The 20822-nt window shown below is 42.7% G+C and overlaps 8 protein-coding genes and 2 non-coding genes across 10 annotated transcripts in view; 6 read left to right on the forward strand and 4 right to left on the reverse strand.

Moving 5' to 3' along the window:
• The first annotated feature begins 101 nt into the window (after positions 1 to 101).
• Positions 102 to 1491, forward strand: CYBJADRAFT_166556 (agmatinase). The gene has a single exon (XM_020214536.1). It carries the CDS (start codon positions 201 to 203, stop codon positions 1278 to 1280), a length of 1080 nt encoding a protein of 359 aa, XP_020071817.1. The 5' UTR covers positions 102 to 200; the 3' UTR covers positions 1281 to 1491.
• Positions 1492 to 1637: 146 nt separating this feature from the next.
• CYBJADRAFT_t59 lies at positions 1638 to 1710 on the reverse strand. Its single transcript has one exon. It is a non-coding gene; the product is annotated as a tRNA-Ala (tRNA).
• A 151-nt stretch (positions 1711 to 1861) lies between these two features.
• Positions 1862 to 2972, forward strand: COG7 (Golgi transport complex subunit COG7). Its single transcript, XM_020214537.1, has one exon. It carries the CDS (start codon positions 2060 to 2062, stop codon positions 2939 to 2941), a length of 882 nt encoding a protein of 293 aa, XP_020071818.1. The 5' UTR covers positions 1862 to 2059; the 3' UTR covers positions 2942 to 2972.
• Positions 2583 to 4242, reverse strand: SEN34 (tRNA splicing endonuclease subunit SEN34). Its single transcript, XM_020214538.1, has one exon. It carries the CDS (start codon positions 3765 to 3767, stop codon positions 2949 to 2951), a length of 819 nt encoding a protein of 272 aa, XP_020071819.1. The 5' UTR covers positions 3768 to 4242; the 3' UTR covers positions 2583 to 2948.
• A 305-nt stretch (positions 4243 to 4547) lies between these two features.
• Positions 4548 to 8487, forward strand: PMC1 (calcium-transporting ATPase PMC1). The gene has a single exon (XM_020214539.1). The coding sequence runs from the start codon at positions 4779 to 4781 to the stop codon at positions 8376 to 8378; it is 3600 nt and encodes a 1199-aa protein (XP_020071820.1). The 5' UTR covers positions 4548 to 4778; the 3' UTR covers positions 8379 to 8487.
• CYBJADRAFT_166560 (uncharacterized protein) lies at positions 8228 to 10082 on the reverse strand. Its single transcript, XM_020214540.1, has one exon. The coding sequence runs from the start codon at positions 9895 to 9897 to the stop codon at positions 8482 to 8484; it is 1416 nt and encodes a 471-aa protein (XP_020071821.1). The 5' UTR covers positions 9898 to 10082; the 3' UTR covers positions 8228 to 8481.
• A 166-nt stretch (positions 10083 to 10248) lies between these two features.
• CYBJADRAFT_t42 lies at positions 10249 to 10329 on the forward strand. Its single transcript has one exon. It is a non-coding gene; the product is annotated as a tRNA-Leu (tRNA).
• A 2710-nt stretch (positions 10330 to 13039) lies between these two features.
• UBC12 (NEDD8-conjugating protein UBC12) lies at positions 13040 to 14196 on the forward strand. Its single transcript, XM_020213143.1, has 2 exons — positions 13040 to 13551; positions 13603 to 14196. Exons 1-2 carry the CDS (start codon positions 13390 to 13392, stop codon positions 14137 to 14139), a joined length of 699 nt encoding a protein of 232 aa, XP_020071822.1. The 5' UTR covers positions 13040 to 13389; the 3' UTR covers positions 14140 to 14196.
• Positions 14197 to 16652: 2456 nt separating this feature from the next.
• On the forward strand, positions 16653 to 18207 carry CYBJADRAFT_171797 (mitochondrial carrier; the record flags this gene model as incomplete). Its single annotated transcript, XM_020216259.1, has 2 exons — positions 16653 to 17561; positions 17923 to 18207. The coding sequence occupies 2 exons, from the start codon at positions 16653 to 16655 to the stop codon at positions 18205 to 18207; spliced, it is 1194 nt and encodes a 397-aa protein (XP_020071823.1).
• A 504-nt stretch (positions 18208 to 18711) lies between these two features.
• CYBJADRAFT_125137 (DUF28-domain-containing protein) overlaps positions 18712 to 20822 on the reverse strand; it is a gene marked incomplete at both ends in the record, with an annotated part of 3449 nt that continues 1338 nt past the window's right edge. The window contains 3 exons of the mRNA XM_020212575.1: positions 18712 to 19337; positions 19410 to 19544; positions 20376 to 20799. Of these exons, the coding sequence (XP_020071824.1) occupies positions 18712 to 19337; positions 19410 to 19544; positions 20376 to 20799 (1185 nt within the window). The remainder of the gene's footprint in view (positions 19338 to 19409; positions 19545 to 20375; positions 20800 to 20822) is intronic.

Consider the following 20822-nt stretch of genomic DNA (forward strand, 5'->3'; position numbering starts at 1 on the left):
TGCGGAGGCTACTTTCCGGGACGAAGACTTCCTAATCTGGAATCCGTAATTGGATGAGACTTTGTTTCTCATTGTATCAAGTCCTTATCTCTTTTGTTGATTGAATTCCATTTTGGACATCCATGATGTATATAACATGGGGTGACTTTGCTGAAATCTAATGCCCTTTCCCATGGTGGCCACCATATCTCAGAAGAACAATGACCGCCTCATCGAGAGACCCCCAGGCTACCCTCGAAGACAAGTGGGGAGCCGGTCCTGGCTTCTCTGGCATTGTCACCTTTGCCCATTTTGAAACATGTCGTGCTCTTTTAGAGCCAGAGAAGAAGTTTGATATTGGTATTATTGGTGTTCCGTTTGATACTGCAACCAGTTACCGTCCAGGTGCAAGATTTGGACCAAGTGCCATTCGTCAAGCTTCGCAACGCCAAAGTGAGAAGCGTGGGTACAACCTGAGAGCTGGCTACAATCCATACAAGGAGTGGGCCACTTTAATGGATTGTGGTGATATCCCTGTCACGCCTGTGTGCAACGAGGTTGCGTTAGAGCAAATGACTGATGCCTTTGAAGAACTTGTTCTGCGTCGTCAGTCTGCATCCATGCCAAACCATCCTCCAAGATACATTGCACTGGGTGGTGATCATTCCATCATTCTTCCACATCTAAGGGCACTTCGTAAAGTGTATGGCCGTGTTGCTGTTATTCATTTTGATGCCCACTTGGACACATACAACTCATCCAAGAAGAATGGGTATTGGGATTCAGAGAAGACCAGATTCACCCATGGCTCAATGCTGTGGATGGCTTGTGAAGAAGGTTTGATCAGTGAGGACTATAATGTGCATGTTGGTTTGCGTGCACGTATTGGTGGCAAGGATATGGATGATTATCACGAGGATACTAGCCAAGGATGGATGAGATTCAGCACTGATGACATCTGGATCAACGGAGTCCCAGCTATGGAAAGCGTGCTTAAGAAAATCAAGGACAGAATCCCAGAAGGTTATCCAGTTTATATCTCGCTCGATGTTGATTGCATGGATCCAGGATTCGCACCAGGAACAGGTACCATGGAACCTGGTGGATTGACTCCTCGAGAAGTCATCTATCTACTTCGTGGAATGGACTTCAACCTTGTTGGAGGAGATGTTGTTGAAGTGTCACCACCATATGATACCTCTGAAATAACAGCTACTGCTGCATCTCAAGTTGTCTACGAACTGATCACTACCATGGTTGAAAAGGGCAAACCCGAAATTCCACTGTTGAGAAAGAATTAACCGACTTCAACGCTCCTTCTTGCTTAAATGGGGAGTTTTCGGCTGTGCTGATCGTTCAAACTGAACCAATACTACACATCGCCCACCACTGGTGTAATGGTTGTTCATACAGCTTAGACATGGACCCAGGCCTTTTGGCTTCACATCAGCTTCATTGTCCTTGGTTCCCTATATATTAGTTTTAAAAATGAAAGCAATTAGTACGCAAATACTTTTCAAGTAGAGAGAAACACATAACAGCTCCAGGAAAGCTTCAATTAGCCAGCAGACAGTCTTTCTGTGTGTATTTCATGGCTTCTTGATAAATCAAGCCAACGTTGATAGCCCTCTCCTGTGAATTTTTCAAAAAAAATAATCTGGACGAGACCGGAGTCGAACCGATGACCTCCTGCTTGCAAGGCAGGCGCGCTACCAACTACGCCACTCGCCCGTAACGTTGAAAAGTAGAAAACATGTGTTGGTTAAGTGCTGAAGAAAACAATACAATTCTCGTAGAGGAGCCCTTGACCAAGTGCGTTCTCTTAGTTTCTTGATTTTAAACCCAGCTCAACATCTAATATCGACTAGGAGATTGTGTACACCGAAGCTCTGTATAGGCGTGCTTTGACAACGTTTGTAATTCACCGTATACAAACAATTGAACGAGTTGTTGTGTTTTGCTACAGCTAACTCAGGCATTGTTATTTTCTCGAACTTCAAACAAACACTTTTTGGGTTTCCACGTTGTTGATCTCTAGCACTGTTGCATCCCACAACATCGCAACAACCCTTTAGCCAACATGTCTGATGAATTACTGTCGATGTTCTTTGACGATGAGTTTGTTCCACACGCTTACCTGGATGCCGTGTATGCCCAGAGTGCTGTGTCAAGTGGTGGTAATAACCTGACTAATCTGAAGTACATCCAACAACTCCAGGAACGGTCGGCTATTCTGCTGACACACATGGATTACTATACGAATGAACTGACGAATGAGCTGGAGTCACAAATTTCAAAACTGTACAACTGCAACTCTATTGTTTCCTATTCCTATGACGCCAGTGCGAAGGGGAGTGTAGGCTCTTCAAACAACCTAATGCCGACAACGAGATTGGAGTACTACATTGACTCCTTGTCAATATCTATACATTCGCTTAACGACACAATCGCTGCTATTGGTACGAAATTAAAGGAGAATAAAGACCAGGACTCAGAGGGCCCTTTTAAAGGTATAAATAAGCTTTTACTGTTGACTAAGGCCAAACAAAATTTGCTCGAGGTTCAAAATGCACTTGAGACGATCAAGTCTGTTGTATCAATTGCTTACGATGAAAGCAAGTCAAACACTAAGAAATCTCGTGTTGCACCTACTGGCTCGAAAAGCAATGATGAATTGACTATTCAAATAACGCCATCAGAGTTACAGGAATCGTTGAATGTCCTGTCTGAAACAATTGTTGAACAACTCAAGAACAGACTAAAGACTGAGGATGAGTTCCAAGTGGACAAGGAGTTGTTACAAAAAGTGGATGACTTTTGTGATCTATTACCTGTTTTCAAGAGTTTAGGCGAGTTCAACACTGTGTACAGTGTATTTGCAAAGACTATAAAGTCAAAGAAAGACGAATACTTGGAAACGAAATCATTAGACGATGAATTGAGTGCAAAAATTCTTAAATAGACGAAATTTACCCAAATCCTGCCCATTCAACAGAAAAACATTGTACGTTCTGATCTTTATCTGGATCTTGACTTCCAATTACCCATAGTTTCTTCACACCTGTTGCCAATCTACCACCTCCAACCATATTAACCAGGCCGATGTCTTCGTTCCATCCAACACAATTCACTATAAGATGGGCATGGAACCTTAGTGGATCTCCTGGATATGCGATATACCGACCACCAAACCTTAGGCCTGGTGCCATGTAGTAGCCTGTTGATTTCAAATACGAGAATACTCTATAGGAGAGGGTATCTTTCCGTAAACCAGACAAGAGGTTCTTCTGTAAAATGTCTGACTCTTCATACAACCTTTTGAAGAATACATAGCTTGGTAACCTTGAAGGGGTGTTATTCACAACAACAGTTAAACCTTGTTCAATTAGTTCCTTATCGTTACTGCCACCTCTTTTCGTGACTCCGAGTCTATCCAGCTTAGCTTGATGTTCCTGAATCTTCCAACTCCTCTCCTTCTGCCTCGTCTGTTCCAACTCACGCTCGATTAACATGATGTCACTATCTGAGAGATGGTCATATATGTCTCTAATGAAGCGGTCATCGGGTATCAACTTTGCATAGCCATGTTCCACCAGCCATAGTGCCTCCTCGGCCATCAATTGTAACGGCACGCCCAAGAACAGGTTCTGCTGTGGAGCAGCAGGCAGTGTACCAACTAGTGATCCCACAATACCCAATTGCCTTACATATTTGATGTCATCAATGTTGAACAATAGGAATGTCTGCCCAGCGACAACGGAGATAGAAATGGGCGAAGCTTGGGTCATGATTACGCCTTTGGTCAACCGTCAAAATCCTCCAAAGCTGTTAGTTGCATCAACCACAGATCGTCGTTGTACTTCAGCAACTTTCTCAAGGATAAGTACCAACGATGAGGTAATGGACAGACTACGAAAGCTCTTGGTGTTAGCAATTTTCGAAGTTACTGTGTGTATGCGATAAAAATTTCAATCTCCGAGGTATGTGTATTTCCCTTCTTGGACATAAAAGCGTCCGCATTGAAGAAAGTGCAGATCGCCTATGGCAACGAACTATCTTGACAAGCGCATCCTACTTCTCATACCGAGGTACCTGCTTACCTAAGCAGACACACACAAGTAAGCCATACGCGCTAGTTCCAAGTCGTGGTGGCCTCCTCCAGCAGAGCTCGGCCATTCAGAGCCATTCTGGTCGTGTGAGACTGTAACACGTCAGACTGCAAACCATTCACCATGGTTTACATCACAAGACATCGAAGCGTCGATGGAATCTGTACATTGTAGATGATCGACTCTTCAACAAGATTGGTGATTTCTTGCTCCGTATAACAACCACCGTGGGATCGTGCTGCGCCCACTAGGGCGCACCCACGCAGAGAGCTCTGCGAGCTTAGGGTTCAGGGCCCCGCGGCAGGTGAAATTACACACAGGCAAGGACACATGCATGCGCTGCTGCTCCCTTTACACAGCCCACTTACTGGGAGTGGCTTCCTTCTGGCTCGTCTCCAGCCTTAATGCCCTCTGTGATCACGAGAATGGGATTTTAATTGTACTTTAACATGTACCAGAATTTTCTTGGTTTGCTGCTTTAGAAAGCTCTTGATAAGAAAGTATTAAAACGCTACCGATTTCCCTTGGTTTCATTGGAGGGTCGACACACGTTTGCACTTGTCCAGTTTCCCACAGAATCCCACATTTTTGATTTTCTTTACTTACGCTGTGAAGTGCGTGTGTGTGTGTGTTTATAACTGTACAACAACAAAGGCATCCACTTTCACGTCAGGCTGAGATTCCAACACCATGGCGGAAGCGGTGATTGGCAATATATCGAGAAGGTCAACTGCAGGGACGTTGACCAGAACCGTTACGAAGAGAACAAGCAATCCGCTCTGCGACATTACGCTGGATGACCTCGCTGAGATCCACGACCCGAAGTCTATAAAGTTCTTCAAGCAGCGCTTCAGCGGAAGCGCCACAACGTTCTACAAGACATTGAAAACAGACGCCAAGAATGGGCTGAGTCCATCGCTACCCGATGTCGACGCTAGAGTGGAACAGTTTGGTGTCAATAGGCTGCCCGAGAAGAAGTCCAAGTCGTTTCTACAACTCGCGTGGCAGGAAATGCACGATAAAGTGTTGATATTGCTATCTGTTGCCGCGGTGGTTTCGCTGGCGTTGGGGCTATACGAATACTTTGGACAACCAGATGAATACGACGCGGAAGGTAACGTCGTTCCAAAAGTTGAATGGGTTGAAGGTGTGGCCATTATTGTTGCGATTGCGATTGTTGTGCTTGTTGGTGCACTGAACAACTACCAAAAGGAGCTTCAGTTTGCCAGACTGAACGCAAAGAAGAGTGACCGTGAGATCATCGTCATTAGAGGAGGCGAGGAACACGTCATTTCGATCTATGACCTTTTGGTTGGAGACATTCTCACTCTACAAACTGGTGATGTCTTGCCTGCGGATGGTGTCATGGTAGCAGGATCATGTGAATGTGATGAATCCTCAATCACCGGTGAATCCCATTCTGTACGTAAGATGGCACTGGAACCTGCATTGTTGACTTATAACGAGAAGTTCCCAGAGGGCGAGGCCGATATTGGAACTAAAGGTGTTCCAGATCCATTCCTCATATCTGGTTCAAGGCTCATTTCCGGTTTAGGTAGAGCAATCATCACAGCAGTGGGTCCAAATTCTATCCACGGACGTACAATGCAATCTTTAAACGTGGAAACTGAACAGACACCACTTCAAATAAGACTGGACAACTTGGCTGGTGGTATCACCAAATATGGTATCATTGCATCTTTGGTCCTTTTCTTTGTACTTTTCATCAAGTTCTGTGCAAATCTAAGGAGTGGTCATGAGTATGCAGATCTATCACCAGCGCTGAAGGGTTCAAAGTTTGTGGATATCATCATCACCGCTATCACTCTTATTGTTGTTGCAGTACCAGAAGGTTTACCTCTGGCAGTCACTCTGGCTTTGGCCTTTGCCACAACTAGAATGGCGAAGGATGCCAACTTGGTTAGAGTGTTGAGAGCTTGTGAAATTATGGGTGGTGCAACTGCCGTGTGTTCAGATAAAACTGGTACATTGACAGAAAACAGAATGAAAGTGGTCAATGGTAATATTTCCAACAAGGAGTTTGACGATAATTCTACTTCAACAATTGCAAGTTCAGATGAATTGGATCTCCCTGAAGCTGTTAAGAGAGATGTTTTGACTAACATTGCACTCAACTCAACAGCATTTGAAAACAAGCAATCCGATGTTGATCAAAACCCCGTTGTTAAACCTACAAAGCATTGGTGGTCAAGAAAGTCGAAACAAAGCAATGCATTTGGTAATCCTGAGCCTGAACCGTTTATCGGTTCTAAAACAGAAACTGCATTGTTAATGTTAGCTGAAAAGTCTTTGAATATGAAAGGTGATCAAGCTTTACATATATTGAGAACGAACCCATCACTGCTGGGGATTGAGTCTGTTGTACAAGTTATCCCCTTCGAATCATCAAGAAAATGGGGTGGTATAGTTTGTAAGTACCAAGGGGACAACTATAGACTCTACATCAAAGGTGCTGCTGAAGTGATTTTCGCAAGATGTACCCAAATGAATAAAGAAGGCAAGGTGGTTGACTTACAACCAGTTGACGTTGAGAACTTTACGCAGAAGATTACTGACTATGCAAAAATGGCATTGAGAACCATAACTCTTGCCCATAAGGATTTCAACCTTTCTTCCTGGCCTCCGAAGGAACTAACAAAGGATGATAACCCAGAGGCTGATGCTGATTTGCTTCTTGGTAAGGCCCTCACGATCCCTTCAACTCAAACTGGACTCACCTTTGACGGTATTGTTGGTATCAAAGATCCATTGCGTCCTGGTGTTCAAGAAGCTGTGGCACAATGTAAAAGAGCTGGTGTCACTGTTCGTATGGTTACTGGTGATAATGTCATAACTGCGAGAGCTATTGCATTGAATTGTGGTATAATTCATGAGCAAGATCTGGAAGACGACGATGTATGTATGGAGGGACCGGTTTTTAGAAAGCTGGCTTCTACAGAGAAGTCACGTATTGCTCCAAAACTGAGAGTGTTGGCTAGATCATCTCCGGAAGACAAGAGAGTGCTCGTTGAGATCTTGAAGAAACAAGGAGATGTTGTTGCGGTCACTGGTGATGGTACAAATGATGCCCCTGCTCTGAAATTAGCCGATGTTGGTTTTTCTATGGGTATTTCTGGTACTGAAGTTGCCAGAGAGGCATCTGACATTATTCTTATGACTGATGACTTTGCTGCTATTGTTGATGCAATTAAGTGGGGTCGTTGTGTCTCAACATCCATTAAGAAATTCATTCAATTCCAACTTACTGTCAACATTACAGCCGTTGTTCTTACATTTGTGTCTGCTGTGGCATCATCAGAGGGTAAATCTGTTTTAACTGCTGTCCAGCTTTTATGGGTTAATTTGATTATGGATACCCTGGCTGCTTTGGCACTTGCAACTGATAAACCTGATAACACAATTCTTGATAGGAAACCAGATGGCCGTAAGAGTTCTCTTATCTCTGTTTCTATGTGGAAGATGATTCTTGGTCAATCGAGTTTACAACTTGTTGTTACATTTGTCCTTCATTTTGGTGGTGAGAAGATCTTTTTCGGTGATAAACATGTGACTGATCACCAGAAGGAACAATTAGATGCGATGACTTTCAACACATTTGTGTGGTTACAATATTTCAAGTTGTGGGTCACCCGTAAGTTGGATGAAGCTGATGGAATCAGTTCTGTCAGAGCTCGTTGTACTGCTTTCAACCTGAACTTCTTCCAGGATTTGTTTAGAAACTACTATTTCCTTGGAATTTCAGCTCTCATCGCAGGTATTCAGGTCTTGATCATGTTTGTGGGTGGTTCTGCATTTTCCATTGCCAGACAAACAGGTGCAATGTGGGGTACTGCTATCATCTGTGGAATGCTTTCCCTTCCATGGGGTGTTGTTATCCGTATAACCCCTGACGAATGGGTCATTGCTATTTTCCCACAAAAGGCTTTCAACATATTCCTTAGTATTATCACATTGAGTTTCTTAAAGCGTTCAAAGAAATCACGGATATCACTTCATGATTATGATGAGTACGAAATGAAATGGTCTGAAGTTCCTGCTTTCAAGAATGTTAAAAATGACATTCTGTACGTCCGTGAGGGATCCTCTTTCAGTCCAAAATCGTTGTATAGCAGATGGAGAGGAGATTCGCTGTCAAACGACGAGGAAAGCACCATTGGTGAACACACTCATGCTCTTTCTGCTCTCACCATGGTTCCTACAGTAGTTGGTGGTGCCATTGCTGGTTGGTCTCCCCTATCACACAAGGACCCTAATGAGAAAACAGATTGAATAATTACGGGTTAGTGCTTGTTCATCCATTAATTAATTTGGACATCTCTAGTATTCAAAATATAAATTATTTCTGGACTATACAATTAAGATATCAGCGTAGCTAAGGCTCATCTTCATCGTTCAGACCAGACTGGTCCAATTTACTAGTTAGCTTCTCCATTCTTCTGTTGGCAATTTCCTTCTGCTTACGTTTATGTGAAACGTGAGATTTTTCGTGATACATATCATCATTGTCATCAACGTCTGATTCATCGTTTGCAAGTTCTTTAACAATTTTGAAAGAAGGGGAATATTGAACCATGCTCGATAACGAAGAGCTGTGGGCAAGCTGGTTGTGCAATCCAACACCAAATACCCACTTCAACAGAACAAGTCTAAACAGGGCCACCCACGATTTCACTGCAATGGATCTTGACTTACTCAATCTGACATGAGTTAACACTTGTCTAGAAGAATCTGGGTAGCTCTTATCCATGATTTCCAGCCTCTTAGCCTTATCAGAGTAGTACTCTACGGTGTGCATTGCCTCTCTGAACACAGATCTCGAATCCATAGCTGATGTTTTCTTCGTTACTGACTTAGCACCACTGACAAGCTCTTTTAACCGTTGCTCAATCAAGTAAGTATTGTCATAAGGGGCTGGTTCGTCAAATGCCTCACCATCTTCATCGGAGTAGTCATAGGTCTCATAGGCAAGGGCAATGAGCATTGCCATTGGCCTGTGGATCGGCAAGTCAATATCATAATCGAGGAAATACTCCATCGAGGACTCCAGTAGAGTTTCATATTCTTCGTTTAGAGCAGAGCTGTTCAACAACAGTGTGAATAGACCGCCAATACCGTACAACAGAGCGCTTATGACATCGGTGTTTGTATCAACGTCCGTTCCATATCCCAGGAGTGTGTCTGTTAAGAAGTGCAACTTGTCATCAACACCAAAAGTTCCAGAACCTTCATAAACAGCAAGTGTCATAACTGCATATGCATAGATGTATTGTTCTTTGAAAGGGTTCTCCAGATCTTCAGACAGGATCTTGGACTCCAGGTATGAGAGAAATTCGATGATTTCGTCAGCGAAATCATCACAGTGTGCCACTGCAGTGGCTGCAACATTTCTTATGGCAATCAAACGGTCATATGCTTGTGAGATTTTGAAGAGTTGAACCATCTCCGGGAACAAGTCTCGACTCGAAGTTGGATTCTTCACGTTCAAAGTGTAGAGTTGGTTAAGCAGCATCTCACGATCGCCAGATGGGATAGGAGTCTTTGGTGCAATTAACAAATCAGTAAGCATCTTGACATTGTGCAAGGGGTACTTCTTCTTCTTCTCTTCGTCTTCAACTGAATTGCTCTTTGAGAATTTTTCCAACCTATCAGCAATCAACTGGTCCAAGTTGTTGAAGTTGATGCAGTACATCGCCAACTCGTCGTCGTCTTCATTACCAGCCTGTCTCGACTGTGGTCTTGAACCATGTCTTGAGGATGGTTTGGGTGACTGTAATCTACTATGTGCCATAGTTTCCTAGCTTGTTATACAGAACAAGATGGTTTTAATGAGAGGGGAAATTTCACTATGGAGAAGCTTCTTTATATGAGAAGCCGGACGTAACTTTGCGGTGGGTTGATTAGTTATGCAGGCGTCACAGGCAAAGCAAAGGACAAATTCATAGTGAAATGACAACGGTAAAGCATCATTGAATGGAAAATACAAGTGAAAAGAATGTCAAATTACACTGCTAGCATGCTGATAATACTGCATGCTTGATTGGAAGTTAAACTAAGCCAGTTTAAATGATATTGAACAAGTTCATCTTATGAGAGTTGTTGTGTGTATGATCTAAAAATGACTTGAGCAGGTATGGTATATGAGGGCTTGGCCGAGTGGTTAAGGCGTCAGATTTAGGCTCTGATATCTACGGATGCGCGAGTTCGAATCTCGTGGTCCTCAATATTTCCATTTTTTTTGCCATTCCACTGGGCCCGGGAAAACGGCCGCTTCACCATACTAATTTTTTTTCGCCGCATACACTGGGCCCGGGAAAACGGCCGCTTCACCATACTAATTTTTTTTCGCCGCATATTGGACAAAACAAGAGCTCCGAAAATCCGCCGGCTCCCCATAGTTAAGGGTGGAAAAGGCTGAGAATCTCGCAGTTTGGGGGGGATTTTGTGGTCAAGTCGGTGAAAATGGCAGAATCGCGGCCAAATAGGTAAAAATTTTGCACACTAACCGGGCTGGGACTTGAAAATCGGAAGTTACACGGGCAAATTGGTGGAAATTGGCAGACTGACCGGGATGGGACTTGAAAATTGGAAATTGCACGGGCAAATTGGTGGAAATTGGCAGACTAACCGGGCAGGGACTAGAAAATCGGAAGTTGCACGGACAAATTGGTGAAAATTGGCAGACTCAAGGTCAGAAAGATGAAAATTCAGGGGGGATCGCAACCGGATATGAGACTTTTCAGACCTTTTTGGTAGATTTTCTTCAGGGCTCACAACTTATGAGGGGCCTGATGTTAGCTTGAAGTGCACGCGGTGGTTACCTCAACGTTGACGTTAATTTCCATTAAAGGCAAGTTACCAGTGTAAATACATAGGAAACACTTTGAAGAACAGCAACAAGATATGTAATTATGCCTAGAAAGCCATACCTGAGCGATATCTACATGAATCTGAGATGTTTGTTGAGCAATAAGCGCATTAGACTTGTAAACTGTATAAACTGCAAGAAGCGATATCTTAGCTAGTCATAAGTCATTGTGGGCCAGAAACTCAAATTTGATTGAAGTTGGACATCTGAATTTGAATGAAGCCACTCTTTGGATTCGTTGGTTTAGACTCGCCCTGAAACAGTAATCCTCCATGGAGGTTGGATTCCTGCAAGGGCCAGTCTTGTAATCCCTGATCACATAAAGAGAAGTCTCTGTCGCTACGTAAATAGGGGGTGCACAGTAGTGTATACACACTGTAAAGTACAGTTTTGCGAAAAACTAAGTGGCAGGGGCAGCTGAGGAATCTCTCACTCAACAAATAATAGTCTACTTGTTCCTCTTAAAAGAAGACATTGTAACAATAGACTGACACAGTTAATGCATTAAACACTAAACTCATGGTCTATAGTATACTAAAGTTAGATTTGGTTTTATTTTTTAAGAATTTTGTTTGGCGAGATTTGAATATTTACTTAAGAAAAACACGTCCATTATACATCAGAAAAGTTAAAGAGCTATTTGTGTTGTAAAATGCTCAAAACAAGCAATAAAAGCACCCAGCTAAGGAGCTAAATTAAAGCCCATCAAGTTCTTCAATGATTCTGAACTATCACTGATAGATTCAAAGCTATAAGACGGTCTAGGATATCACGTTTAACAAGTTGATCTGTAGCGGCTTCGGTACGGTGATTCGCTATGATGTTCTAGCTTTCAGACAACCCAATTGGGAACGCCTTGCTGCATGGATCGACGGAATGTCCTAAAAAGGCGCATAGATGGCCTAAAACAGGTTCCTAAAATGTACAATTTGTAAACAAACCTTCGTAAACAGGTAAACATTGAAGCAAGTAAACAATTGATTGGACGATGCTACCTAAGTCGACATACCCACCTTAGTTGCCATAACCACCTAAGTTGCCATACCCACCTGTCCTCCGTGGCCAAAGGGTATAAAAGTAGCTCCCAATCTTTCAAAAATGTTTTCCCTCCCTTCCTTCCAAGCACTCCATGGAAACAAGTTTACTTCAAGGAGCTTTGGCTTGAAACAATTAGGCATGGTTGATGCTACCCTCCTATAGTGCTTGGTTGTATGTATTCAACCAGTACATTCGATTCAAAGAACACCTGTTCTTACCACGAAGAGTCACCTTTACTACTAACGAAAATAGAAGGCAATGGTTGGGCTGGGGAAAGCAGAAAAGCCACTGATCAAACGAGTTACTAGGTATGTTGAATTGAGGATAAGGGATGGGGGAATTGGAAGATGAACACTACTAACACACTTATACAGATGACAACAGGTGGTTGCTGGGTGCCTTTACATAATAGCCATTGCACTAGTCTGATATCCCTTGTTGTTCTTTCTCTCGAATTGGCCTATTATCATGATCCATTTTGTTTTATTTCGTTGGTAACGTGACATTGGTTGGTTTCTGGTAAGTTTCTGGTAAGTTTATCCTTTTCATTTCAGACTTTCATTTCATTTCGAGCTTTCTTTCCATTTCAGGCTTTCATTTCATTTCAGGCTTTCTTTCCATTTCGGGGTTTCTTTCCATTTCAAGTTTGCTGAGGGTTTTCTATATTTGGATTTTATTTTTGCTATTTTTGCAAAAAATAATTTCCGCATTTTACTGCATGCATTGCATTCCAAATTTGGAATTTTTGCCAATTTCATAAAACGAAAATTAAAACAATAAAAATATCAAAAATTTAATTATTATGTAATTATAACTAATTCCGAATTTATTATGTAATCAATCATAATCCCGAATTTGGTTGGAGCACTATCCAACTCTAGTCCCATGTCGGTTTGAGTCCAACTTTGCCGACATTACGTGTTCCAACCACCTGATTATATAAGCCATTGCCCATTTTTTTCGCGGAAGAAAAATGGCCAATTTTTGGTCGATTTTTCCCGGGCCCAGTGTTCTCACCTGAATGGTGGTCGTAATGTTATCGAATAAGTCCTGCCATGATTACACGAAGTATCTTATGGAAGCCAGCTCATTAATTAATCTTCATGATGATTTCGAATATCCAGACCACACCTCATACCTATGTGACTCGGTGGCGTTGAGATGAGTGATTGTTCAACATGCTACGGTAAACTTGACACTGACACAAGTAGTAGCGATCGTGCTGAATATTTCGCAGTCTAGGCAAATATCCAATTGCATGTATTGACTATGAGAGAAAGACATCATTAAGTAACCAATACTCATTTTTGTCCAGTCAGTTGCAACTGCGTACTTTCTTCAGTGGCAGATCGAGTACCTTCAAGCTCGTACACACCAATGGTTGACGCACTAGTAGTTTCCAATCAGGAAATCTTCGCGAAATACTCAGCGCCCGCTCCCTGGTGTTATTTATTTACCATCTTCAGCACACTTTCCTGTCTTTTGATCAAAATCGAACAAATCAGAATACACATATCGCACAGTAACAAAGCCAAGATGGTGAGTAACCAGTGTCAGATGAACAATAGAGATAGTCTAACGCCTTTTTAGCTAAAACTAAGACAGATGCAACAAAAGAAGAAAGAGCAAATGGAGGGCCAGACCAGCTCAACAACAAAGATAACACCAGCACAGCTTCGCATTCAAAAAGACCTAGCAGAGATTCAACTACCAAAGACCATTCAGCTGAAATGTGTGGATGATACAAATATGAACTTGGAGGTTGTCATATCACCTGACGAGGGGTTTTATCAACACGGTAGATTCAAATTCAGCATACAAATAGGACAGAATTTCCCTATAGAGGCGCCAAAAGTGAAGTGTCTACAAAGAATCTTCCACCCAAACATTGACCTTGAAGGTAACATCTGTCTCAACATCCTTCGAGAGGACTGGTCGCCGGTTCTCAACTTGAACTCGATACTAGTGGGACTGCTGTTCCTATTCCTCGAGCCAAACCCTACAGATCCTTTGAATAAGCAGAGTGCTAGTGTCCTCATGAAGGACAAGGGATTATTTGCGAGACAGGTGAGATCCAGCATGAACGGTGGTGTTGTTGGTGATGTGAGATACGATTACGTTCTATAAACATTCTTGTAATTTTACAGGCCAATCTACAATTCGTAAAACTTTTGAAAATCCCGCCAAAAAACCTTTGTAATAAACTATAAAAAACCTTTGTAATAAACTATAAAACCAAAGAAGAAACCATTCAAAGATTCTCTCAAGCTATGTATAAGAGCCATAAAAGAACATAAAGCCAAGTCTACCAGAGACTTTCAACCGACCGTATAAAAATTACAATCTGATGTGTGGGCCAGCGGTCTCAACCTCACCCTCAGAGTAGATGGTTGGTCTCTCAGAGGTGGTCTTCTTTGAAGAACCAGAGGTTTGTTTCTGTTGTTGTTGTTCCTTTGGAACATCCTTGTTCACCAATCTGAACTGTGATTGTGTGTTGTACATAGCCAAAGTTCTGGAGTTTGGGAGTCTGATACGGGCAGCAGTTGCAACATTCTTAAGCTTGAGGACGTGTCTGGCGTTCATTGTGCTGAATATATGTGTTTGAATGTTAAATGAATATGGATCTCGTAGATTGATGATTATAAAACTCTACAATGGAGGGACGTGGAAACCTGGGGTATGAGGGCCTTCTTATATATGCGACCCCTACGCCATTCCCTATCGTGCGTACGATTTACACAGGTGCTTTTCAAAATTTTGACAACCACGTTAATTTGTCATGTCCTTAAGACCGCCCCGGTTGTCCATCGGTTGTTGCATGGAGGAATTGGTAAGATTTTGTCTGTGTGCGGTTGGGACCCCCGGAGAAGTACGTCATTTGCCCCAGATTCTTGCATAGTCAAGAAGGCTAAGCAAACACACACACAAAAAACAAGACAAAAAATTAATCCTTGAGTCACCAACCGTTGCTCCGGGCCGGGAAATTTGGAAGTTTCATTGCTTCTGAACAAAACGAACTGGAACCATTCGGCAAAAGCGAATTATGACACAAAAAAGGAGGGAAAGAGAGACCCGAGCTAAGGTGAGCATGTTCTTCAAAGCCAATTGGAATTAAAGAACCAAACAGTTCACAGCGTTGAATGTGAATTGGCCAAATCCCCTGTGTAAGGCGGGGTGTTCACAAGGTGGAATATGGGTTAAACCAAGGACAGCGATGAATTATTCGCACTACTCACTCACGGTGATACGGGCTGTTTCCATCTCAACGTTTCATGACGTTATAATTGCAACGGAAGTAAATCTATACTACGAAAAAGAAAAGGCAAGAAAACTCACAACACACCCAGCCCTCTGGAAAAACAAGCCAATCAACACTAAGGACGTTGGTTCCTGTAGCCCATGAGGATACCCCTATGTGGTGTTTTGTAGTGTACAGACGCTACAAACTCTGAAACACGCCACGGGTCTTTCGATTAACTCTATTTTATCTTTCTATTTGGCTCGAGTCGACTCACTAAAAGTTCCGGTACGCTTTGGAGCATGTGGCGTGTGTAGACCTGTTGGGACAGTCGTTGCACTGTGCGCAGCATTAGGGGAGTGTAGGTTGGGTTGACTTGAGTGGTTCCAATCACCCCATACTAGTTATACGAGCTGTATGTGGCATATGATTTTTCAGCGTTTGTTGGTAAAGCTCCGTCAGCCGTTGATACTGATACTTCTCTGTTGTGCTGAACCGAAAAGGAGCTGTCTACCCCGGACCTTCGCGTGAGGGTGTTTACGTCACACATACACACAGTAAACACACAGGGGATCTCTTCAAATCGAATCTGGCCCCCCTGCCACTGTGAAATCCGAGATTGAAAGGCACGATGATTTGCGATTCGCAGCGCTGTGCAACACCTACATCGTGGAGTTAAGAGAATTGAGTCATGGTGACTCAAGCAAGCCAAGTGTTCTGCTCTTCTTCTTTGATTTTCCACTTGAACTGAGAGATAAGAAACAAATGACAGTGCGATTAGGAATTGCACCACGTATTCGTATACCTAAAACAAGCGAATCATCACCTTATATTCCACGATGATAGGCACCATAGTGTCCAAAGGCCGATGTGTTGTGTATAACAGCTCTGTCAAAAATTTAAGAACCTCCCTGAACACTTAGCGTACTTACATACCGCAAGGGCTTTGAATAATACCGCTGATCAAACCCCTGAAAAGCGCTTTGAGGAACGAAAAAAACAAAACCAGGAAACCAAAGCAAGAATAAAGAGCCATGATTTGTTGTGTTTTATTCCTCCTAAGAACAAATACCCAGATCACTCCATCTGACTCAAACGCTTAAGGGAAAGTGAGGTTTGTCTTTACTTACAGCGTCCCCCACGTTAAAAACCAACATCGCGAATTCTTCCAACACTGGGGGTTTTTCCCTTCCCCGAGGGTTGTTCAGGCTGAAAAAAAGAGTAAACATTCCAACAACTTTAGTGGAAAAGATGATCACAAGACGGGGACGTTAACCAGTGATTTCAGATCCAGTAAACGAAGAAGAGAGCCCAGTCTATATTCTTCAAGTTTCAGTTCAATTGTCTTCATTAGATAGCAGTTAGAAGAAAGAAACAATGGCTGACTATTCCACCACAGCGGATGCATTTAGATCGATGCTCAGACAAGACTCTACAGCTTCCTTATTGGCAGGGGGAGCGGCGAGGCATCGTGTCGAGAACTGTTATTGCGCCTGTTGAAAGGGCAAAGATTCTGTTTCAATTGCAAGGACCAGGAAAGGCCAATTATCAGGGAATGTTCCCAACAATTGCAAAGATGTACAAAGAAGAAGGTGTAAAAGGTTTGTTCCGCGGGAATGGATTAAACTGTGTTCGAATCTTCCCCTACTCTGCAGTACAGTTCTTTGTTTATCAGAGGATAAAGTTCATGCTCTTGAAGCCTGGAGAAATTGATTTGAACAACTTTCAAAGACTGTTTGCAGGATTCATTGGTGGAATTGCAAGTGTCTTTGCAACTTACCCACTCGATCTGGTAAGAACGAGGTTAAGTATTCAAACGGCAAATTTGGCCAAATTATCAGAATCCAAGGTACACGCTGGTCAAAAACCACCTGGTGTAATGGAACTCTTGGGGAAGATTTATAAAACAGAAGGTGGAATATTAGGCTTGTACAGAGGTGTCTATCCAACGACTCTGGGTGTCGCACCTTATGTGGCTATAAATTTTGCTGTTTACGAACAGTTAAAAGAATTCGTTCCTGAAGACTCCAACCCTCTCATCAAGTTGCTGCTAGGTGCCACTGCTGGTGGTATTGCTCAAACCTTGACATACCCGTTTGACCTTTTACGAAGAAGATTTCAAGTGTTAACCATGGGTGGTCACGAGAGCGAATTGGGATTCAAGTACACATCTGTGTGGAACGCCCTTGAGACAATTGTCAAGACCGAAGGATTTGCAGGGCTATACAAAGGCCTGGTAGCGAATCTGTTCAAAGTGGTGCCCTCAATGGCTGTGTCATGGCTGACCTATGATGTTATCAAAGACTGGATGGTGAAGCTATAGAGATCCTACCCAGGTAGAAAAAAAGGTTACCCTACTGTAAATATCACCCATACTGGCACATATCCTACAAAACTTCCTGTTTGGGAAGTCAACCCTTGTAGCCAACCAAAAGTTTTGTAAATAACTTCAATTTCGCGATTTTTAGTTAGCTCCAACCACTGCTTTTTGTGGTTTTCTTCCCACTTTCGCTGTTCAATGTCGCGCCAAAAATCGTAAGGTGATTCGATGGGGGGAGGAGGGAAAGTGAAGGAAAAAAAATCGTCACAGTAAAACTAATCATACACAACACACTTCGAACGATACTATTCTTTCAGTTTTAATCTCTAAATAAAGCAATCCAAAGAAAAAGATGAGACCTTCCCAATACTTGTTCAACGCTGCCAAGAAGTCTGGTGTTGCCATTCCACTTGAATTGACCCCATTGTTTGTGGTTATGGGTGTCGCTGTCTCCTCTGCTACTTTCTTCACCTACAAGAAGTTTGCTCACGACAAATCCTTGAGATTGGCCAGAAACCCAGCCCAATCTGCTGCTACTTCTGAGTTGCTTAAGTCTGAGCCAGCTGCTGAGGCTCCAGCTCCAGCTGTTGAGGCTCCAGCTCCAGTCGCTGAGCCAGTTGCTGAAAAGTCTGAGTAAAAGGATCAGAGGTTCTTTTTTTCATAATAGAAGAAACGATAGCGGCGGAGGATTGAGAGACAGTACACCTGGTTGTGATGTATTCACTCTTTTGTTGATATCTCTAGTATCTTCATTGGCTTAGTTGTCATTTTGCAACAGTTTTATTACAATCAACTTCATATTCACGAGGGTTTATATCGGTGTTTTTATTTTGTGCTCAACGTTTATGGGTTGACCAGATTGATAAAGTGGGAACGACTATGGAGACGAGGGGGGTTGAACATGAAAGGGGAATCGTTGTGACAGACCCTTTATTAAATTTTTTAGCATTTATATGGTTATTTATTTTTTTCTTTCTTTTTCCCCTTGTTGATATTTGATCCACGGAATAAACATTGATATTGGTGAAAGATATAGTGATGTAGTGGTTTAATGTCCTAGAGCTATGTACATTGGTATATGATGCCCATAAATTTGTCGGTTTTGTCTTGATATATGTACATGATGCAAGAGTGCTTATGTTTACTCTTGTAGCGTTGTGTAGTAGTCTGTAACGTCTTCAAGGTCGTCAAGCATTTGGACAAACTTGTCGTACTTTTCCTTGACAAGTTCATCAGCGATTTCAACAATGGCATCGTCCTTTGGGAGGTACGCAATGCCCACTTCTTTGATTGTGTAGTCCTTCTTCAACTCAGATGCGATTCTTCCAGTGTCGCCGGCTTCTGTGATGACTTCAAAGTTCATCCGATCCTCACCTTCGACCTCTTCAATGTCATCAGCTCCGAGATCGACAATCTTCTCAAAGACGGTGTCGAAGTCATCCTCCTTCGGATCGATAACGATGTAACCCTTTCTATCGAACTGGAACAGCGTTGGAGATAGGTTTCCACCGTATTTGGAGAACGCCGCTCTAACGTCGCTAAATGTCCTCTTCTTGTTATCGGTCAGTGCCTCAACGACAAACGACACATTGCCTGGACCAACACCTTCATAAACAGCGGTTTCAACGTTTTCCTTCGCAGCGTCGGAACCAAGACCGGCACCTCTTCTTATGGCGTTTTCAATCACTTTCTTCACAACGTTGGCCTTTGACGCAGCCTCCACTGCTGCAGAGAGCCTAACGTTCTTTGAAGGATCAGGACCACCAACTGTCTCTCATGTTAGCACACGTATTGATGATATACGGGGAAATCAAATACAAAAATTCACCAAACACTTACGCTTCGCAGCGACTGCGATGGCATTCGCAAACTTGTTGGCGATCTTGTTCTTCTGTGCATCGTTTCTAGCCTTGTCGTGCTTGATGTTTGCCCATTTCGAATGTCCTGCAAGAGAACAAGGGGTAGTGGAGAAGACTCTGACCGATTGTCTGTTAAAGGATCTTAGAAGCATTGGGTATGGTCACAAATCGAACACCGTGCTCTTCTCTTGCACATGTTCATCAGCTGAAATTTCTATGCGTGTTCTTCTCCCTCTGTCTTCGTTCTTTTTTTTTCTCAACCATACGTTGGAAGTGTTACCCTACGTTATATCTGTCCTTCTCAGTTGCGGGAGTCTGCATACGAGCAGCCAAATTTAACCAGGAGCACTCTTTCCCAAACAACGGTGGTAGGGTCTCTATTAACAAGGAGGAAGAAAGAGCAAGGTTACATTTAAGATGGCAGACTCTATAAAGAACAGAACGCTCATTGCAGTGATTGGTGATGAAGACACAATCACGGGTATGCTTCTTGCTGGAATTGGCCAAGTTGACGATTCTTCTTCGGAGAAGAACTTTTACGTTGTTGAAGGGAAAACTACAGATGAACAGATTGATAAGGCATTTGACGATTATGTTGACAAAAGAGATGACATTGCAATTCTCTTGATCAACCAACATATTGCCGAGAGAATCAGATTTAGGGTAGATAATTTCACCAATGCCTTCCCAGCAATTTTGGAGATACCTTCAAAGGAACACCCATATGACCCTGAAAAGGATTCCGTGCTCAGAAGGGTAAGAAGACTCTTTGGAGAATAATGAATACATGCAGACAACCACAATGGAACGTAATTTAATGTCAATTTGTTTGGATAGTAGAACAATCATTAGCACTTTTTTTTCAATGCAGGACATAGAGTGATTTACGATTTTGAATTGTAGATATATGTTTGTAGTTATACAGTACAGGAAGATCATTTCTTACCCTTCCTCTTATTCTTGTTCTTCTTTTTTGAATTATTCGAGCCTGTTGTTGGTTTGGTCACATTGGTTTGTACTTGTCCTTCATCTGCTTTATCAGCTTGATCATCTTGTTCTTCTTCCTCGTTGGCGTTAGAGTTGATATCAACATCGTCAAATTTATCATCTTGTGTTTCTTCCTCTGTAGGCTTATCATCTCCGACCTGTGTGTCTTCGCTTGGCTCAGTTGTAGTATCTACCGATTCAGATACGGTGGCTTCAGCAGTTTCACTAGCATTAACAGGTTCATCACTTACGTCAACCGACTCGTCCACAATTTTGGAAGAGTCTGCAGGCTCAGCAGCTTCCGTTGACTCGTGAGCTGTCTCAGCTTCATGAGATGTATCAATTGTATCGGTTGTATTGGTAGGCTCAGTAGGCTCAGTAGGCTCAGTAGGCTCAGTAGGCTCAG

Source organism: Cyberlindnera jadinii (genome assembly GCF_001661405.1).
Source record: "Cyberlindnera jadinii NRRL Y-1542 unplaced genomic scaffold CYBJAscaffold_3, whole genome shotgun sequence".
Lineage (NCBI taxonomy): Eukaryota > Fungi > Ascomycota > Saccharomycetes > Phaffomycetales > Wickerhamomycetaceae > Williopsis > Williopsis jadinii.